The following is a 22073-nucleotide window of genomic DNA, read 5'->3' on the forward strand; positions in this document are numbered from 1 at the left end:
GAGTGTTATTTTCTCTTATTTCATTTTAAGAAAGCAGCAAAACATGAAACAAATGTTAAAGAAAAGTTCTGCCTCAAAAATATATCACAACAAATCATGTACGTAATTAGATGTTATGGGTTAGATACTCTTAACCTCAAGTGTTCATGGTTATTTGTGTCTCATAGCACTGAAGCTTCAGGCTTTAAGGGGAGCGTTCTCTGTGTTTGGGTCTTTTTCATGCAAGGGCTTCTTGTTGTGAGCTCATGTATCCACGCTGACAAAAACAGATAACATAGGAGAGTCAAAACAACATTCACAGACCACATTTTACTCAGGCACTATATGAAAAAGGTAGTATAAAGTGAATACAATCATAAAGCATAAGTGACAAATCCCTTAATGCAACATATTAAACCTCAATGTAAATAATAGCAGGCATTTCATGTATTTCACAACTTTTTTAATTTAGATTATTCACATTATAGAATATCAACTATTCTAGAATAAATGCAATTTAATATCTCCCAAAGGTAAACATACTCCAGTTACTTTAAACTTTGAAGACATTTAATTAAGTACTTTTAGACAGTTTAGTGTTTAATTTAAGACTGGTGTATCATTCCGTTGATGTTTTTAGACAATGCATTGAAACATCTTAATCGTAGACAGTAAATATTTAGCATGGAGGCAGAAATAATAAAATCATTATTGAACAGTGAGCTTATTTAAGAGGACAATCATTTGAATTTCTTGGATAACATACATGCAATTGCATTATTATCTTCACTGATCTTCATTGAGTTAGTTCGCCAAGCTAAAAGCTAAAAAAAACACTATTATACATTTGATTTTGATTACCTTCCATAATAAGAAGACAAGAACTGCCAACAACAGGAGAAATGCAATGACTGTCAAGAAGATTATCCACCAGGCAACTTTAGATACATTTTCTCTCTCGATGAACACTGTAAGTTTAACCTGTGGATATAGAGATTTTACTGTGTTCACACATTTGTCATGTTAGTTCCATGTTGTGATTGTACTGCAAAATCAAAAAGGTTTTTCCAAGCCCAAAGCTATAATATCTCCAACGTATATAAGTAATTTAACAAATCAAAGAACATTTTGGTGTTACCTTTCTCCCAGGTGTCTTTTAAATCCAATATTCTCTGGAGAGTTTGTCAAACTGAGAAGCATCCACAACAATGTTCAGGTAGTTCCAAGAGCTGTAATCCTAAATGGGACAGTCAAAAAAATTATGATAGGGCTGCAAGCATGCATCAAAGAGTCCTATTGTAAATCAGCTTTACAGAAATAAATCACCTCTGTAAATGTGGTGTTCCACAAGCGTGAATTCAGGGCAGTACTGTCCAAACCCAGCAGAGGGCAGCGTAGCTCCACACACTTCAGTCAGAGCAGGTCTGAAAGGCAAAAAACAAAGCCTACATTGGACAACTAAAGTAGAATACATTTTGTCACAGCATTGTCTTTCTTTAATATAAATGTTGTGTGAACTCCATCCATCCATCCATCCATCTTCTCCCGCTTATCCGTGGTCGGGTCGCGGGGGTAGCAGTTCCAGCAGAGAGCCCCAAACTTTCTTTTCCCTGGCGACATCAACCAGCTCTGACTGGGGGATCCCAAGGCGCTCCCAGGCCAGCGAAGAGATATAATCCCTCCACCTGGTCCTAGGTCTACCCCTTGGTCTCTTCCCAGCTGGACGTGCCTGGAACACCTCCCTAGGGAGGCGCCCAGGTGGCATCCTAACTAGGTGCCCGAACCACCTCAACTGGCTCCTTTCGACGCGAAGGAGGAGCGGCTCAACTCCGAGTCCCTCCCTGATGACCGAACTTCTCACCTTATCCCTAAGGGAGACACCAGCCACCCTGCGGAGAAAACCCATCTCGGCCGCTTGTATGCTTGTGTGTGAACTCAATGAACATAATTCACCATAATCTGTGGATAAACTCAAGCTTTCTTATGTTTATTTTTCTGTTGTATTACATTCACAGTAACAGTTGGACATTGTCAGTGTGTTACTATGGTAAAGTAGAATGTTAAGAGTAACTTAGCAACGGTTGGCTTTGTCTTTTTTTTGCTGCATTAATAGATCTCTATTTTCTCCTTACTTCACAATGTATTCGATTGTTTATTTAGCAAGGAAAATGAACAATACATATAATGAACCAAATATAGGCCTACAAAATGCAAACTGTCATCTGTAGTTTCCTGGCAGAGGTCACTAAGCGCAGGTAGTAGAGATCAAAGATCAGTCAATCCAAACCTTATACTCTGTCTGATGTGTAAAAACAGACACAGTGAATAAATGATATTCATCCTGAAACAAACAAGAAAAAAAAAAATAATCCCAAAAGATATATAACAATAATGATAACAATGATTTCTTACCAAGGTTTTGTATTTCCTCTTTTTTGAAAGAAATGACAATCCATCAATAGAGAGCTTCAAGTTCAGCTTCATGTCTTTTCCTTGAGGGCTCAGGCCAACCCTTCATACCACCCTAGTACTAGACTCCTGGTACTAGGATGGGTTAAACGCAGAGAACAAATGTCACTGTGTGTGCTGTGTGCTCTGCATGAGTGACCATTAAAGAGGGTTTCATCCCTCCCAATTCTATTCAATTCTAAACATCATCAGGATAGAGATGTTTATTATTACAGCTGTTGCTTGGATTTGGAACAATAAAACAAAAGAAGTTGGAGTTGTTTATTACCTTTGTATGTTTAAGTGGATTGATCTCACTCCCAGGTGAGCAGGGGACAGACTGCACACCTTTACTGCTGATCTGAGTGAGGTACAGAAGTCACTTTCCCACTGAGTTCTCCTTCGGCCAGTAGATGTTTAAAGATGCATTGGCAAAAGATTTCATTGGTCTGCCTAAGTTTGTTATCTGGTGGAAAAATAAGACACAAGAACCGTTACCTTTGACCTTTTAGTGTCTAACAGTAAGATAACTATTCAATTATGGTTCACCTTAAATTCGTATTGAACTGAAGCTCCAATATCGTCTATTGATTTTTTCACCCAGCAAGTGTTTACCAAGTGACACTTGAGAAGGTCTGGCTAGTCTGAAAAACAATGATACACCACGATGTTATGTTATTTGATTATTCAAAAGCATATAAAAACATTTTTATGACCAACGGTTTTTGCAAATAGCTTTAAAAAAAAATCTATTTTAATTGTTGTTCTCCACTTAAAAATAGCATGATCATAAAAATTGATGGGTAATTTACATTTGTGTTGAAATAATAACACGTAGCCTATATATGAAACTATAACATATTTGTGAAATAACTCAATTTAAAGTACATTTAAAAAAGCAACTCTACATACCCATATACTTGCAGCTCTAGTTTAAAAACTACTCTGGCTAACGCCTCAATTGGTTGTATAGTCTGCACACTCGACCTGCATCACAGGCATAACACATTTTTATTTATTCATCCACAGAACAAAAACAACAACTTGTATACAAGTTTCCAACGTGATAAACCTACTGACGTTTCAAGTTGCAGGGTGACATCTTTTGTACTCAAAGAGATGCCAGATGTTGCGAGTATAGGACATACAAAGTGACCTGAGGGGAGCAAATAACCATGACACACACACACACACACACACACACACACACACACACACACACACACACACACACACACACACACACACACACACACACACACACACACACACACACACACACACACACACACACACACACACACACACACACACACACACACACACACACACACACACACACACACACACACACACACACACAATTATTGTATTGTATGAGAGAGGTTCCAGGTTGAATTGAGGTGGATATTTGTAATTTTCAGAGGTTGTTATGTTTAATATTCATGGGAATATTTGTCATTGATCAAATGATAATAAACAAACATTTGCATAAAGCATATTTGTCCACTCATATATTGATAAGAGTATTAAAAACTTGAAAAATATCCCTCTAAGGAACATTTAGAACAGATAAAAAATGTGCGATTAATTTGCGATTAATCGTGATTAACTATGGACAATCATGCGATTAATCGCGATTAAATATTTTAATCGACTGACAGCCCTTTTTTACTGACTATTTTTATCATCATCAACATGAATATTAAAGTCACCTACGATAATTACTTTATCTGTTTGAAGAACCAAAGTTGATAAAAACTCAGAGAATTCTGATAAGAATTCTGAATAAGGACCTGGTGCACGGTACACTGTAACAAATAAGATTGGCTGCAAAGTTTTCCAGGTCGGATGCGTAAGACTAAAAACGAGGCTTTCAAAGGAGGTATAATTTAATTTTGGTTTAGTATTGATAAGTAAACTTGAGTCAAAGATTGCTGCAACTCCACCTCCTCGGCCCGTGCCTCGGGCAATATGAGTATTGATATGGCTGGGTGGAGTGGCCTCATTTATGCTGACATATTCTTCATGTCTCAACCAAGTTTCAGTGAGACAGCATATATCAATATTATAATCTGATATTAAATCATTTACCAATATTGCTTTAGATGCTAGAGATCTTATGTTTAAGAGATTCCTGTTTTGTTGCACTGTAGTAGTTGTTACATTTACTTTTATTAGGTTATTATGTATGACACCTCTATTAGGTTTTATCTTAAATTGTCCTTGGGCAGACACACACACCGCTAATATTGGGTATTTTATTGGGTTTGGGATTCCTATGGATGACTGCCTAGGAGAGCGCAGAGAAGCGTGTAAGACTGCGACTGCGACTCCGCCTCCTGGTCTCAACTCCAGTTTCTCATGGATTAAGTCCACAAAGCCCTGAAATGTTTGCCGAAATGAGATTTGCACCTTCCAAAGTAGGATGAATGCCGTCTCTCTTAATCAGACCAGGTTTTCCCCAGAAGGCTGTCCAATTATTTACGAAGCCCACATTGTTTGCTGGGCACCACCAAGACAACCAGCGCTGAAATGATGACATGCGGCTATACATGTCATCATTGATCAGATTGGGGAGGGGACCAGAGAAGATTACGGTGTCCGACATTGTTTTAGCATAACTACACACCGACTCCACATTAAGTTTGATGCATTCTTATTGGCGTAAACGAACATCATTACCACCGACGTGAATAACAATCCTACAACAATCCAAGTTAGACACTTCTATTATTGTTTGTTTGGTGGCTCAACTAAACTCTCCTGTCATTTCAGATCCCGCCTTCCTCCAGGCCCTTGTAATCAGCTCACTTCCCTCACCTGGTCTCCCCAGCCCTTCCCCTCACTTGTTACTCATTCCCTCATCACTCCACAGTATTTATACCACCTCACTATCACTTGTCCTTTGCCAGATTGTCTTGTCGTTTCCGCCAAGCTCTCCAGTGAGTGTTGTATTCTAGCCTAGATTTTTGTCCTGCCCGGTTTTTGATCCCTGCCTGCCTGTTTACGGATCTCGAGTTCCTGCCTGCTCCCTGTCTGGTTTTGGTTGCCTGTCTGACGGATTTACTGGTTTTGACCCTGCCTGTCCCTGACCTGAATAAACTGAACATTGCTACACTGGTTGTATCTGAGTCGTGCTATTGGGTTCTGATCTGTACCTGTGATCGTGACACCTACTGTATTTACGTTTATTTTTAGCCAGCAGTTTAAGATAAGCAGTTTAAGTTCTACAGAAACATATAGGACATATACACTTACACTGAGGATCAAGTATACTGCACAATGTCCATTTTTACACCATTTTATTAATACTCATCAAATGTCTTTGGTAAAGAGTCTAGCCTTTTCAGTCAGCATTACAGTTATTTAGGGCTGCATATTAATCTAATAGGCATCACAGTTGCAATAGGAGCCTGTGCGATTATATAACCAAAAGGCTATGATTTAGTAGAAAATAAAAAAGTGTGTGAATGTGACAGCGTATTCACTGTTTGTGCAGTCTGATCAACATGTACCCACATGATGCATAGCCGACTAATCAGTCTGTGTTTGTTATGCTGCGTTTGGTCACCTTACTGTGCAGAGAAGAGCGGGAGACTTATGGAAATGGATGCTAACGCTAATCAGAAGGTACTGAACTGTTAGCCAAATAAAACATGACCTCTGTTGTGTAATGATACTTTGGCTTTAAGCTCGACTACAATAAGACCAAACTTTGAAAAACAAATGTTGCTACAGTACGCAGCAACACAACACATTTGTACCAGCCCCTGAAACAGTGAAAAGTAAGAAGAATGCCTAACAATTAAAGTTCATATTTATAAAGATAGAGATACAGTTTTTTGGTCATTTAAATACCTTTCCATTTTCCAAAATAAGTTATACATTGTTGTCACACATCGTTATATTTTATACTTTATTTATATCAGGCAAACTTTTCTCCCACATAAACCATGCCTTTTCCAAAGTAATGTATCACACATTAGGAAACAGTGGTGATATTCATTGTTCTACTGTTGAGAAATCTGCCCAAAGTAGTTTGCATAAATGCCATTAGTTTGAAAGAGGATATCCTTGTTGTTATTCATTACATTTTCTTAACTATTATTTATTATTTTATTGTTATTTTGGAAACAGTGCTTTACAAATGTTCCAGTTTTTGAACTTATGTTACTTTAGTTGTTGATGAATGACTAAATAAATATACCTTTTAAAATGAGGAGTAGTCTGTGCACTTTCCTTTCGATAACAAGCAAGTATACCCATGATTGCATTTTTAATTATAACTTTGCAGTCGCAAATCGCAATATTGTCCACAATAATCCCAATATAACTTTCACATGCAGCCTTTCTGTTTTTGTAATTATTTTGCACCTCGATTCATGAAAAAAAAAAAAAAAGTTAGGACACAAGCGACGGAAAAGAAAACATTTTTAAACCGGTTTTTTATTTCTGAGAAGAGGGCGGAAATACCAACACTCAAGCCTATAAAATGTTACCTGGTAATTCAGACTGTTGCTTTTTCCCCTTACCGGGTGAAAGCAGTTAACACGATGTCCCACTGAAATGTGACAATGAGATTTCTGATGGACCTAAAGCTTTTATACAAAGTAAAGCAACAAGGCTGTAGAGGTTATTTATGAGTTTCAGTTAAAAAGAAAGAAAACTGGAACTCTGTCGCTCATCCGGGTAGAACGTACTGCTGGGAACACATTGTGAAACACAGATAATGAGGTATGAGGTATAATTCGTTTTTTATGCATCATGACAAATAGTTATATTTTTGTGTTGTGAGCTGAAGGTCAAACAAAGTCAAAGTCCAAGCTGAAATTGTATAGATGGTGTTTGAAACATTGTCAATTGTAAAGTGTTGTTTGGAGTAAGAACTGGTCCCCACATAAAGCAGTAACTGTGTGAGGCCAAAAGCAAAGAGGATCCAAACAAGTGTTATTATTATTCCCTTAGTTTGGACTAAATGTATAATAATAAACTCTCATGGCAAACCTACAAATATGCAATTTAATTCCTACAGGGTCCGATGTGATTATCTTCATGTTAAAGACTTACTTCTGATTAAAGCAACTTCTTTTGCTTCATTTTGTAATTTTGTGTTTCTAACGTTCCCAATATATCTCTGTTTGTACCACTTGTCTTTCCAATGCTGACTCAACTTGGATATCAGTATATCTCTGTCTCTCTTTACTCTGCTGCCATCTTCTGGTACAGGTGCAAGACTGCTTTGCTCCAACTTTTTGAGCAAGTTGCATACTGTATGGTTTCACTGAGGAGGCCGACCTATTCAGACTTATTTATCGTTTCTTTTCATATCCTGTAAGCCCTGTCAGTTCATTTCTGGAGTCTGATGCCTTAATAATAAACACAAGTAAAGCTCCGTGCATGTCCGCTGTTGTCAGCACGTCGACACGTCACGTAGATGCTTTCCGGACTCGTCCGGGGGCAAACGTGGGAAGTTTCGGGCCAATCGGACAGTTTCTATAGGAGTTACAGCAGGAACATAAACATTGTGTTTGATGGCAAGTGATCTGTCGCCATGGCAAAGGCATATGATGACATCCAATAATACGCCTATCTGCTGAGGACTGCATCGTTTCAAACATGTTGACACGCCGTTTGGAGCAAAGGCAGAAGGTTTATTTAAATGTTTGCTGATCACAGTTCAAGTTTATTCCAGTAAAGCCTTGAACCCAGTGAAACAAACATAGCTGTAATCACAGTATGATCAGACAACAAACTAATGATGCAATTGGCTGTTTCACAGTCCAAAGTATGGGCTACAGGAAAAAGGGCAAACATATAGGACATATACACTGAGGATCAAGTATACTGTACAATGTCCATTTTTACACAATTGTATTAATACTCATTACATGTCTTTGGTAAAGAGTCTTTTCAGTCAGCATTAATCTAATAGGCATCACAGTTGCAATAGGATGCGATTATATAATAGGGTGCGATTATATAACCAAAAGGCTATGATTTAGTAGAAAATAAAAAAGTGTGTGTGTGAATGTGACAGCGTATTCACTGTTTGTGCAGTCTGATCAACATGTACCCACATGATGCATAGCTGACTAATCAGTCTGTGTTTGTTATGCTGCGTTTGGTCACCTTACTGTGCAGAGAAGAGCGGGAGACTTGTGGAAATGGATGCTGACGCTAATCAGAAGGTAGACCTGTGGTAGGCCTGTGGTGCAGTGGGTTGTGAGTTGGTATTCGGATCAGGAGGTCACAGGTTCAAACCCCACTGCAGTCAGCATGTCTTTGTGTCCCTGGGCAAGACACTTCACCCCAAATTGCTCCTGTGGGGATTGCCCCACTCAATATACCCATATTGAGTATGTAAGTCGCTTTGGATAAAAGCGTCAAACAAGTGACATGTAATGTAGACACTGAACTGTTGGCCAAATAAAACACGACCTCTGTTGTGTAATGATACTTTGGCTTTAAGCTCGACTACAATAAGACCAAACTTTGAAAAACAAATGTTGCTACAGTACGCAGCAACACAACACATTTGTACCAGCCCCTGAAACAGTGAAAAGTAAGAAGAATGCCTAACAACTAAAGTTAATATTTATAAAGATAGAGTAATATCACTGTCGTAATGGCAGGCGCTGCACTACATGACAGGTCTTTACGGAGGTATAGGGAAAAGATTGGCTCATGTGACCTGTCTGTCGCAATCACAACACTAACATTGTTAAAGTGGTAAAGTTATAGATGATCCAGTTTTTTGTCCTTTAAATACCTTTCCATTTTGAAATTGAGAAGACGTTATACATTGTTGTCACACATTGTTATATTTTATACTTTATTTATATCAGACACACTTTTCTCCCACAAAAACCTTTTCCAAAGTAATGTATCACACATTAGGAAACAGTGGTGATATTCGTTGTTCTACTGTTGAGAAATCTGCCCAAAGTAGTTTGCATAAATGCCATTAGTTTGAAAGAGGATATCTTTGTTGTTATTCATTTAATTTTCTTAAATATTATTTATTATTGTATTGTTATTTTGAAAACAGTGCTTTACAAATGTTCCAGTTTTTGAACTTATGTTATTTTAGTTTTTTATGAATGACTTGAGAAATACACCTTTTAAAATGAGGAGTAGTTTGTGCATTTTCCTTTCGATAACTAATCAAGTATACCCATGATAGCATTATTATAATATTGCATTCGCAAATAGCAATATTGTCCACAATAATCCCAATATAACTTTTACGTGCAGCCTTTCTGTTTTTGTAATTATTTTACACCTTCTTTAAAAAAGAAAAAGACAATCGTAAACTTTCAAATGTATTTTATTATATTGCGAATAACAGTGAGCAGTTAGTCGTTAACCAAGGAAAAAAACGTTTTCGGCGTAGTGCACTGGGAAGTCTCCTTCACATCTGATCGCAATGTCGCTGGTGCTCTTTCGACCTCGGTACTGACAGCGGGGTCTACGGGCCCCTTGGTTCCTCAGTGTGCAGACGACAATGGGGAAGGGTAGGAGGCTTTGGGTCAAACCTACACCATATGGCTTTCCTGCAAGCCCACATACTTTAATGACTTCGCTGGTGCTTGCTAGTATGAAGGTATTGGTGACTTTACAGATGTTACTGCCAGTTTCGGTGATCCTTCTCTCCCCTATCACCTGGTCACACCTGTCTACAGACATTCCCACGTTGATGTGCTGATTTATAAACTTTCTGTAAGGCTCATTCTGACAGCTCACAGTAGCAGAAAGCAACAGCAAACAAGCAAATGAGATCCTCATGATTCCCTGGTGAAAAAGAGGGAAACACTTTTGTTAGAGAATGAATGGCAGCATAAGTACTTATAATAATTCATATTTCCCATATGCAATAACATTTTATGAGACGTGGTGTTGTAGCATCATCACTGTTATCAAATTATTCTTGTTTCAAGTACAATGAAATCAATGGACTCATTTAATTATAATAAAAATGCATTTTATGGTTTTTATTATTTTAATATTGTCCTATTTTGCAGAATTAAAATATAAATATATATTTGTTGGACATATTTTTTGTTGAGATTAAAGGTGTCTTAAGAAATCTAAATAAATATTTAATGAATGTTGCTAAAAATACTTGTTTTGTATTGTATTTTACGTGTTACAGACCTGCAGAGAAATCGGGTAAGATAACATCCAACACAGTCATGAGGAACAAAACAAAAACTTTTCAGTGTAATGTGGTGTAATTGATACGGTTTTTACTCAGTCCGGGCATAAAAGGTGTGTCCTTTACACACCACCACGAGGTACCGATAAACTCCCTTCTTTCTATACTACCTCCATTCATCAATTTTACATCATTTATCTTTTCCTGTTAGTTTATCCCTTTAGATTTTAGTCACAGACCTTAATGAACAAACCTCTGAAACCTTTGGGATTTCATACCCATAAAGCACTGCTGCCGTAATTAAGATCAAACGATCCTGGCGACCTCCAATATGACTTACTTTTTCTGCAACAGAGTTGACTAAGTGCTACTTACCAGCTGTTATCTCTGGAGACTGCAGTTGTTCAGTCTTTTGCAAGAAGAACTGAGTTCAAGAGGAACTGCTCTCCAATGGTCTTCAGTCTTCTTTATATCCTCTTTTGTCACGTGGTTTGTCACATCTTGTGCGTGCAAGCTCGTACGTCAGAGGCGTTCTTCTTCGTTGCTTTGTGGTTAACTGTTCACTCCAAAACACTCCGAAAAAGGAGTGCGTAGATGAAATGTTCATCTCCTCCGAAAGAGGAAGTGCTGAGAAAGTCCATCTCCTCCGAAAGAGGAAGTGCTGAGAAAGTCCATCTCCTCTGAAAGAGGAAGTACTGAAAAAGTTCATCTCCCCTGAAAGAGGAAGTGCTGAGAAAGTTCATCTCCTCTGAAAGAGGAAGTGCTGAGAAAGTCCATCTCCTCTGAAAGAGGAAGTGCTGAGAAAGTCCATCTCCTCTGAAAGAGGAAGTGCTGAGAAAGTCCATCTCCTCTGAAAGAGGAAGTGCTGAGAAAGTCCATCTCCTCTGAAAGAGGAAGTGCTGAGAAAGTCCATCTCCTCTGAAAGAGGAAGTGCTGAGAAAGTCCATCTCCTCTGAAAGAGGAAGTGCTGAGAAAGTCCATCTCCTCTGAAAGAGGAAGTGCTGAGAAAGTTCATCTCCTCGAAAGAGGAAGTGCTGAGAAAGTCCATCTCCTCTGAAAGAGGAAGTGCTGAGAAAGTCCATCTCCTCTGAAAGAGGAAGTGCTGAGAAAGTCCATCTCCTCGAAAGAGGAAGTGCTGAGAAAGTCCATCTCCTCGAAAGAGGAAGTGCATAGTTTGCTACATAGGCCTTTAAAAGGACCCATATAAGGATTTATATGTTATACATCCTTTTTATAGAAAAAAGCGTTAAAATATACGATACATGACTATGGCATACAGAGTTTTAACACAGTTTTTAACATATTTAAGCTTTATATAATAAAATACATTGTTCCATTTCTTCAACAGTGGAATGGTAACTGTTTTCCTCCCTTCCTTTTGTCTAGTCCTTGCAGCTGAAAAGGTAGAAATAAATGAAAACAAGTTTTTGGTCATCAAGTTTGTCTTAAACATATTGTATACTAATGTTTCATAAAAGGCATATTTACCTGAATCACAAACACAGTGACAGTGAAGTCTCTGCAAACTGCTGAATCATTTATAGGAGGTGTTTTGAAATTTGATTTCTTGGCCCAACTTCGCATTGGGGAGAAAACTCCCAAATCATCACCTTGGCCAAAAGTAAACAAAGTATTTACTGTTTGACAACATTATGCAATATAGCGTTAGTCAACACACGTCCTCTGAAGTTTGACTAAGTCTTTCAAAACTGCACACATGCTTCTGAAATATGAATCATTTTTGACATTTCAAGTCTTTTAAGCAAACGATTCACACAGTATTGCCTCGAACAATGTCATCAATAACAATGACACAATATGAAAAGTGAAGTATCGTGTTTTTCCATTAAGTATGTTTCGCTTTACAAACAAAATAGAGAATATTGTTTACACAGTTAAAAGTGCTTTTACATTCAAATTAAACACAAGGGTTTGATAACATCTGACAGGTGTATAGGACAGATGTCTTTCTTCCCTTTGAAGTCAATGCTTCAGATAAATAATATGCATCATGCTGGACCTGCAAGTTAGAGATGCTGATAGTTATAAACCACATGACTCACAATAACATGATGAGAACTTGATAACATTTTGCACGACTCACCTCCAACATCATGTGGAGCTGCATGTGGTTTTGCTTGTTTCCCAGACCACTGCACACATCACTTCTCAACAGTGATGCGTACATGAAGAATTGACACAATATTAAATTATAAAAAATATTATGATGCTTAAAAATATGGGACATAACTACTTTTGTATGAATTAAGATATTTGCTGTATTTGATATAAACTTAACACAAAAAGTAAGGAAATCTGTGTTTGGTAGATTATTTATTTGCAGTAACAATGCTTCTTGGCAATAAATGTTTACCGTTGTAAAACCTGTTTATTTACCTTTCAAATGGTGCCACACTTGTGAGGAACATGCATCTGTGGGATGAGCAGCAGAGCTGAGTATGTGGGTTGCGCCCAGGAAAAATGTGACAAATCTCTGCTGCCAATGCCATAATAAAAAACGTTGCACTTTCAGTTGATTAAAGCATCACAACACTTGTGCTACCTTCTGCTAGAAAGGATATACAATAGACTCATGTATATTGATACTGCTGCAATATTTTGGTAGCACCTAGTTGGTTTAGTAGATTGACAAATAAATGAGGAAGTCTCAAGTGGAAACTTTTTTCAAATATCTGTTCTAAGACCGTCTTAAACAACCCTACGCAGTCATATCTGGAATCTATTCTTATTCTATTATAAACAAATATTAGTAACATCTTCATCTGTAACTGTGCAGAAGTACTGGGTTTTAACTTGTTAGAAGTAAAGGCCTCTGGTCACGCAACAAAACCCAAATAGGTTTATCAAACTTTTTGAAGAACTAGTTTTTTGTTAGATCAATGTACTGTATGTTCACCTTTTACTTGACATTAAAACACAAAGGTTATTTAAAACACTTTACATTTGCAAGCTAAAGTTAAACAGATGTCAATCAAATGTTGTTCAGTTAACCTGTTACAACTAAAGGACCAAAAAGCATGTTCTACCTTCAGGGCGTCAACAACAGGCGCCTCCGTTGTACTTCCATCATACCAAAGGCAGCTTTATTTCGCAGGGGCTTCAGCAGAGTGCTGTTGGCTCGTCTGCTTCTGCACCTTCCCATGCAGTCGCTCCTGATGGAAGGTCAAGATGGCTGTTCAATGCAAGGATAGCCACCGTCCCACACAATGAAATGCCCTAAAAGAGAGTACAGAGCCATACTATTCCAATACAAATACAATAGTATGTTTATTCAAAATATTATTTATATCCATCAAAAGTTACTTATTCTTAGATTTACAATTCTTACAACTTATATTTTAATAAAAAAACAATGAATGAACCCAAACCTTCCAACAAAGTAAATGACTGCAAATTAAACTTGTTATTTATTTAACTTTTCTAACTACAAATATCATGCATTCTGTTCATGCTGCACTTTATTATTTAGGGAAGAAAAAAATAATACAACTAGTGAGTTGGCTGGTCTTCATAAGCTTTACTCCAGGTTTAACTGCCAACTGAATAGTGAAACTTATATACCGAAGATGCGTTTGTACCTTTCAATCAGAATCAGACAAATGAAAATACACAATACTAATGCTGTTTATTAAATAACAAATAGCTAAGTGAGTGGGTAAAATGATACAAAACCCTACACAATTGGGCACAGATGAATGGGAAGAGCTTACTGTTGAGGTAGTCCTGGGTCCAAATGGCATCTTGACAAATATATGACACCCGTCACCCACACACCTCTCAAAAGACGGGGCTTTGGCCAGCTGCTGGAAGAATTGCTCCTTCTCCTTCAGTTCTGGGGCAGCGGGAAGTTGAACCGCTTAACCGAACACCTTTGCAGACCGGTCTGCAGACTGTGTCTCTGGGATCTTGAACAGCCCGGGACACCACACTGTATGATAATAAACTGTGTTCTAGCCAGTACAGTGTATTAGCATTATGTAGTGTCCAAAGGCCTGTCTCCTACCAGCGTGCAGGACGTAGTGTTTATCATGTAAATGTGCAGCATAGGAACAATAATGTTGAGGTAAATTGATGCTTGTGGATTTTTAGCTGTTGAAGGGCACATGGGTCAAAACAGATAATTTTGCACAATTTTGTTTTCAATTTTTATGACAAACATGTTGTATGTCTGATATTCTAAATAAATAATGTGTCCTTTTGGAAGGATCATGTCATGTTTTGATAATTAATTGTTCATGCCAACATGGGAGAATTGTTTACCCACATGTGGGAATGTTCTTTTCAGTTTGTATACCATATTTAACTGAATATCCTTGTGTGTTGACTGATAAGACATTTCAAGTCATCCCCTTTGGCTTTTGAAAGACTGGGATAGACATTTTTCACTCTTTTAATAAAGTAGTGAACTTTTAGATATACAGTACGTATGTTCACATAAAAAAGAAACAATGCAAATATCATAAATATGACATCACACATTTTCATAGCTATTCGGTCACATCAAACATTATCAGTGCACCTTTTTTTTAATCAATATGCATAAGAAAAAGAAAGCACTACAGCAGACTGCAGAGCGCCAAAACAGGAAGGAATAAATAATCTCAAACATGCAGCGGCAGGCCTAAACCAGTGACGTGCGGTGAGGTTCATGGCTGGTGAGGCACTGACTCTTTCAGTCAGATTTACAAATATTATATTTTGACCTTAATCGAAATGTTCGGTTATTTTCAAAAGCTTTTTTAGTCTGATGCTTCGATTCATTTTAAACAGACCGTTTAACAAAAGGATACCCAACATCTAAATATTGGATTATTCTTTCTTAGTAAGATCCCATTTTCATTACAATTGTGGTCCTACCTTGACTTGAAGATAAAGTCCATGCTATCCTTCTGGACAACAATCTCCATTACATTTTTGTAAAAGTCCTCCTTATCTTCCTCTAGTTTCAAAAGTCTAGCTTGTTGTTTGCGTCTGCGTAGAATAACAGTAGCAACAAGAACCTGTGGGCTCACGTGCGCCCCCTTCAGTGCGGCAGAGGTTATGGCTGCCTCTCCTGGTGCTTTTTTCATTGCCGTTGTATGATGAGACCAGCGGGCCTAAATATCATATATACGTGAAATAAGTTATTTAGAGACTATGAATGGCGAGGATAAATGTAGAGGGATCTACAAACATTAAATTGGTGACATACAGTGAGATGGTGCAGGCATGCGCTTAGGGTCCGCTTTCCAGCCAGTTTCTGTTGGGTGACGCATTCTGAGGTGAGGCAAATCTCATCTGTGCCTCACCTTACTAGGCCATAAGGTGAACCCTGTTATCGTTTCATCCCGCTCCACAGAAGTGGAACTACACAATCTTTAGTTCATAAAAAAGAACGAGTCATGCTTATCCACCAAAAAAAAGTTTGTCGCTAAAATTCCTGTCAATTCTTCTAGGCACCGGTATCAACAAAAATATTTGGAAAAAATGGCGACCGCCATGGTTTCATCGAGCAGCGGGGACGAGGAAAACGCACCAGAAAGTCTCAAAAAGTCAAAATTATCAACACACAAACATTGTTACATGCATATTACGTCTGTGAAGCACGAAAAGGTTGATTATTTTACCAATACAAGATGGAATACGTACAGGACAAGCTTACAACGGTGGCTCGGCTTGAAGGGAGACTCTCGGAACGTGGTGGCTGAAAACCACAAGCACTGTCTTGATTTCGAGTTCGAAAATATTCCTGAGGACGCTGGCTTCCACCACACATGCTACAGAAGGTTTACCGACAAAAAGGCCATGACGAAGGTGGAAAGACGGCTCGCACGTGAGGGAGATCAAGACGTTAGGGAGGACCTCGAGGTCGAGCCCATCCCATCGACGTCTAGCAGCACGTACCGAAGCCAAACAGAGAAGCTACGATCAAGGTCAGGCCTGCCAATTGCAGGCTCTGGCCCCGTCCTTCCTGCCCTGTGCATTATATGCAAGATGAAGGAGAAAATGATCATCAAAGCAGGCAAGCGACAAAGGGATCAACTGTGTAAGACTGAAACATTATCAGCAGGTAAGCAAAAATCTAAAATGCAAACACACACACACACACACGCACGCACGCACGCACTCTCTGTGGTTGAATAACTGAAAGGTACAATTATGTGTGAGAGATACGTCAACAAACTCATTGAGTTGTCCTTTTTTTCCGTTTAGGCAAATTGCAGAAAGCTGCTGAGAAGAAAGATGACCAAAGCGTTCTTTTACATATAAAAGACAAAGACTGTGTGGCTCTGCAAGGCCAGCTTTAAACAAAATGTGTATGACAGGCCTGTTTGGAGAAACAGTTTTTAAGTCTTGCTGTTTGCACAGACATGTGCAACTTCCTCAACTACTCAACTTCCTCTTGACTGCCTTTTTTTTTGTTTATTTTATTTGAATATATTTACTTATTTGCGTGTCCTTGTTTGTCTACCCTCCCTCTTATTGTAAAGCATATTTGAGTTGTGAAAAGCGCTATATAAATAACATTTATTATTATTATTATTATTATGTACCAGTTGGCAACATGGAGAACAGCTGATGTGTTTGTGTTTGTGATGACGTGGGCCTTTATTTGGCTTCTTTGGTGTTACATGTGCTGTATGGCAGATAGGTTCTAGTCTGTAATGTCTTGTATCACCTCCACCACTCTCTGCTTTTGATGGTACTCCTGTGACTTGTAATTGTCACTGTTTTGTTGTGTTACAGACAGGATCTGTTGAAGAAGAGGCTGGCTCAAGATTTCCCTCAGCTAGCGTTTCACATGCCCACCAAGCGCAACATCTGCGAACTGGTTTTTGCTGAGACTCTGTCAAAGGATGCACTCGTGGACATGCTACCAGATCCATCCGGTACGGAAACAACACAGTCCAGTGAATTGAGCCAGACAGACAGCGACAATGAAACAGGGAGAACAAAGTGCCAAACAACACAGGAGGACACAAGGACACTGTATACAGCAGCGTTGTTTTTGAAAAGACTGCCTAGTGACACTCCTGGCATGTCATGCCCATGGCCTCCCACTTCTGAAAATCTAAATGTCACTGAATCTCAAACTGTTGTCCCCATTGGACTATACAATCTGGTCAGCTGGATTATAGGTGCCACTGAGGAGCCAACACTTTATCATTATGTCAACATTGATGATGACGTACATTTGAAAGTGTTGTCTGTTTGTCAAGACATTGTGTACCTTGCTTCCAAGGGGCGCAAGCAGACACCCAAGTCCTTGGCTTTAGGTTTAACTGTTCGACATTTAACTGGATCATCACGTATTGTATCACTGCTTAACAGACTGGGACATTGTGCATTATGGGACACAGTTTTGAGTCTAGACACTAGCCTTGCCCAACTGACACTAGTAGAAGGCAGAGACAAAATACCGAAGGGATTCTCAAAGCGGACACCCACAACACTTGTGTGGGATAACATTGACTTTGGTGAGGAGACACTATCGGGCCGTGGAACTACTCACCATACAAATGGAATTATGCTCCAGAGTTTGCCCGTCGAGCCACAGCAATCAGACAGCCACTGAGAAAGGGAGTTACCTCATTCATAGCCCCCCCCCCCCCCAATGCCTATACAACCTTACCATCAGTCCAAAAGTTAAGGGCCACAGATAGGCCGCAAGGTGAACCTCGAAAAGTCCTTTAGAAAAGAAATCCCGCTCCACAGAAGTGGAACTACATAATCTTTAGTTCATAAAAAAGAACGAGTCATGCTTATCCACCAAAGAAAAGTTCGTCGCTAAAATTCCTGTAAATTCTTCTTGGCACATAATTATTGGCTGAACTAGTCCCTTCAAAGCGTAATAATATCTTGGTCAAAAGTAGTGCCACGGTTCGTCACGTGATCGTGCTACACCAATTGGGTAGCTGCATATTGTCAACAGAAGTGAAAGATGGCCGCCAACATGGTTACGCTAAACCAGACCAAATGGATTCTAAACAGTGCTGTATGCTTGTTTTATGTCATGTTTTGTCATATGTCTTAATACATCACTAATTCCGAGGTATTTGCGTTATATACGCGGTATTTGTGAGAGGTTTTACTATCTGGGAACAGAGTTGACCATCGAATCAACATTGGCTAGCAGCGTTTATCAGCCAACTCCAGCTACAACAACATTCCTGGACTACCATGTTCGCATCGCTAGGTTCATTGGCTGAGCTAGTTGATTATTCCATTAGACTGAGGACTTTTGTCTGTCTGTCTGTTGTTATTGTTACCCTGTACACGTTAAATGCACTCTTAAAATAAACATGACTTGATTTCATACATAGCTGCGTCCAAGAAGAAGGTTAACTTGTTACATTAAGTAATTTAGATCAATAAAATGCAGTACTTACACCAATGTCCATTGATTCATTTATTTACTCATTCATCCCTCCACAAATGAAAACAACACTGATGAACCATAAAAACGATATTTATTACAAATATAAAAGGTATGACATAGAAAACAGTACAAAACAGAATAAGGACACTCCTATTCCTCACTGTCAGTGTCAGGGCAGTCATCGTTCTCTTCCTCTGTTTCTTTTTTATTTGCACAATTTGAGCAACGACATAAGTCTGAGCAACAGAGTCCTGCAGAGAAGCATGACTCTTTGCAGCTGCAGTGTATCACATTCAACACACTGTCAGGGGCAGGATTTCTTGTCATCGAGGTGACGTGTAAGTTCCCATCCTCTATTTCCCAACCATATCCAGCAGGTGATGGAGCATTTATTTCTCTTTTGAGACAGGACCTCATTATTGCTGCCTGGTAATTTGCCCTTTTGCAGTGCTGATGGAGGGCATCAGGAGTAGGGGGAATGTTTAATTCTGGCAAGGCCGATGATGCCATACAGAAAGCCTTGTACCTAGCATCATTTACATTTTCGGCTGCTGGCTGATCATATAGGTGACATACATACCGACAAAGAAGTGCAAATGTTGATTGCTCCAAGTTAAAGTTAGTACCTAAACTTCTAAAAGCCTTAAGGTAGTCATCTTTCTCACATGCAACAGCAAATGACTTTCTTTTACCTTTGCCATAGAAAGCGCTTGTGGAGTCACACCCAGAGAACGTGTGAATTCCAATCAAGGCTGAACACACACTGGTTCCGAGAGCTGATGACACCATGGCAATGTCAATGATCCGTGTCCTGTTGCCAGTCCCTGTGAAAACATATAAGCTGCATGGCAAATCTGCCTGCAGACTTACAGCAATGACTGCCACATCAGTGTCAGAGCTCTAGATGACGACAGCTTTGTGCTCCTGTGCAGCATGTTGGGCATGTAAAAACACCCGTGTGTCACATTCCTCATGATCACACTGCAGGTCTTCAACAACATCAACAGACTGTACACCTTCCATGACAGTTACACAGTGGCATTGATTTTGATGGGCAATGTACAAGCTTAGGTTTTTACCCACTGTTGTGAGGTCTGCATATGTCCATGCCACATAAAGGAATTCGGCCAGTGCTTCCTTATTTTTTCCGTCAGAGAGAAACTTCTTCCACTGGGTTGGAGTTCTCTGATCTGGGCTGAAGATTGTTATTAGTTGTGACCCTGCATCAGCTCTACGGGACCGTTCTAGGCTTTTGATGCTGATGGGTGGATACCGGTCAGTGACAAAATCAATGCGTGTACACTTGTGATGCAAAGCAAGTTGGAGTATGCTCTGCAGTATGGTCTCTGCAAGCTCTCCAAATGTTGCTGGTCTGGATCGCATGGCCTGCATGACTGCCATGCCATCAAAAAGAATGGCACCACCTATTGGAACTTTGTCAACCAAGCACTCTCCACCTTTGCTCTCCAATAGATCCATGAGAGCTGATTTGTTTGTTTTGGCAAGTGAACCATCAGCACTTGCTAATGGATATGACACAGTTCCCAAGGAATATGACAGAATTTCCTTCATTTCAATGTTCCTGCTCTGGCCAAGGATGAGGAGCCTGGAAAATAACTTCTTGTCAGCACGCAAAATCACTTCCTTGCCTGCTGCAGATTTTTTGGGGGGCTTTTTCTGATCACTGAGAGTCTTGAGTTTTTGTGATATTATGGGGGCAAATATGTCAGCTGTTTTGGATAACAGTCTCTGCTCCGTAAACTCCTTTACTGCATTTTCACCATTTTCTGAGGCAACAAGCAAATCCTTTGTGATTTCTCCTGTTGCTACTCTTCCAGAGCTAAGACACACAATGCCGTGTTGGTGTACATCAAAAGGGTTGAGCATGGAATCAATAGTGTCCAAGATTTTAATCACAGCCTTTGCATCAGCAGAGATGCGTGTCTTGTCCAGGTATTTTCTTGTCCGTAGCTCAGGATATATCCCTGCCATTGATTCACACTGTCTTGCTATCGCGGCTCTTTCATGCTGTGACAGTATCCAGCGATACACTGCAGACCGATTTTGTGTGATCCCTGTCCAGCCACCTTTGGTCTTGGCATCTCTGTTAAGTGTTTGCTCAATAGCCTGGTCGCAAGCAATGGAGGCAAATCCATGAACACTTTGTCGCTGGACAGTCCACTGGCCTTTCACATTCATGTCACTGTGGCAAGAGGGATGTGTGACAGGCAGATTCATCATTTCCAGCCAGTATGCAGGTAAATATCGAGCGTAATTTACTCTATCGTAGGCAAAAAACCATGGCATCATTAACCGGACGGTTGACAGGTGAAGCTGCCAGTTTGATTCTCGCATTGCTCTCACAAACAGGAGGAGTAGCTGCATCATGTCAATGTATGAGCTCCAGAAAGCAAATGTTGCATTCTCTGTACTCCTCCTCTGCACAAAGTCTGCATATTTCGAGCACATATTATCAAACCTCTGATCTGCACTCAAAACATCCATCAATCTGTCTGGAAAGGCACATTCCATCTCAGTGATGACATCCATGCACGCAGCTCTCTCTTGGGGTGGCAAGGAGTCCATGAAGGTGATAAACCGGATGCTCTGCAGACTCTCATATAGAAATGTATGAGCCCTCATGCTGCGATTGTAGTGATGGCCATTGAGTACCCCATTGATGGATCCTGGGGCAACAACTTCAGATTCAATGAGGATATCTTGCAGTCCTGCATCTCCAAACCTTTTGCCTAGAATACTCAGGTAGGACATGCATGTATGGAATTCACCTAGTCTAATCACTAGACGCTTTGTAAACTCAACATCCTTCCAGCGTATTTGCTGTGCTTTGGCATATAGCCTGGTCAAACACTAAAACTATATGATCCAGTTCTAGCTGGTCAGCAATCTGGACACTTCGCTTCAGGATAGTGTTGACTGTTGACATCTCTGTTGGTGAGGCTTCAATGACTGGAAGATAATACAATGCGGACTTCTGCAGAGTGTTTTCATCCTGAAGCAGTGTATGGAACCCTGTCCAGCTTGGGATTGTACAACTATCCGTACATGTGGACTTCACAAAAGCATATGCCATTTCAGCTTGTGCAG

General features: G+C 39.5%; 1 protein-coding gene across 1 annotated transcript; it reads left to right on the forward strand.

Annotated features, from left to right (window-relative positions):
- Positions 1-16126: 16126 nt before the first annotated feature.
- Positions 16127-21719, forward strand: LOC117541079. The gene is made up of 4 exons (XM_034208157.1): positions 16127-16655; positions 16799-16877; positions 17333-17475; positions 21622-21719. The coding sequence occupies exons 1-4, from the start codon at positions 16169-16171 to the stop codon at positions 21717-21719; spliced, it is 807 nt and encodes a 268-aa protein (XP_034064048.1). The 5' UTR covers positions 16127-16168.
- The last annotated feature ends 354 nt before the right edge of the window (positions 21720-22073 follow it).

The sequence above is a fragment of the Gymnodraco acuticeps genome, unplaced genomic scaffold (assembly GCF_902827175.1).
Source record: "Gymnodraco acuticeps unplaced genomic scaffold, fGymAcu1.1, whole genome shotgun sequence".
NCBI lineage: Eukaryota > Metazoa > Chordata > Actinopteri > Perciformes > Bathydraconidae > Gymnodraco > Gymnodraco acuticeps.

Bases quoted from the DNA above. Each gene is read 5' to 3' on its own strand.
- LOC117541079 (XM_034208157.1), top strand. From the start codon at position 16,169: ATGCATATTACGTCTGTGAAGCACGAAAAGGTTGATTATTTTACCAAT. The intron at 16,878-17,332 runs GCAAGGCCAGCT...GTTGTGTTACAG, and splicing joins GACAAAGACTGTGTGGCTCT to ACAGGATCTGTTGAAGAAGA. The intron at 17,476-21,621 runs GTACGGAAACAA...CTGCGATTGTAG, and splicing joins CATGCTACCAGATCCATCCG to TGATGGCCATTGAGTACCCC.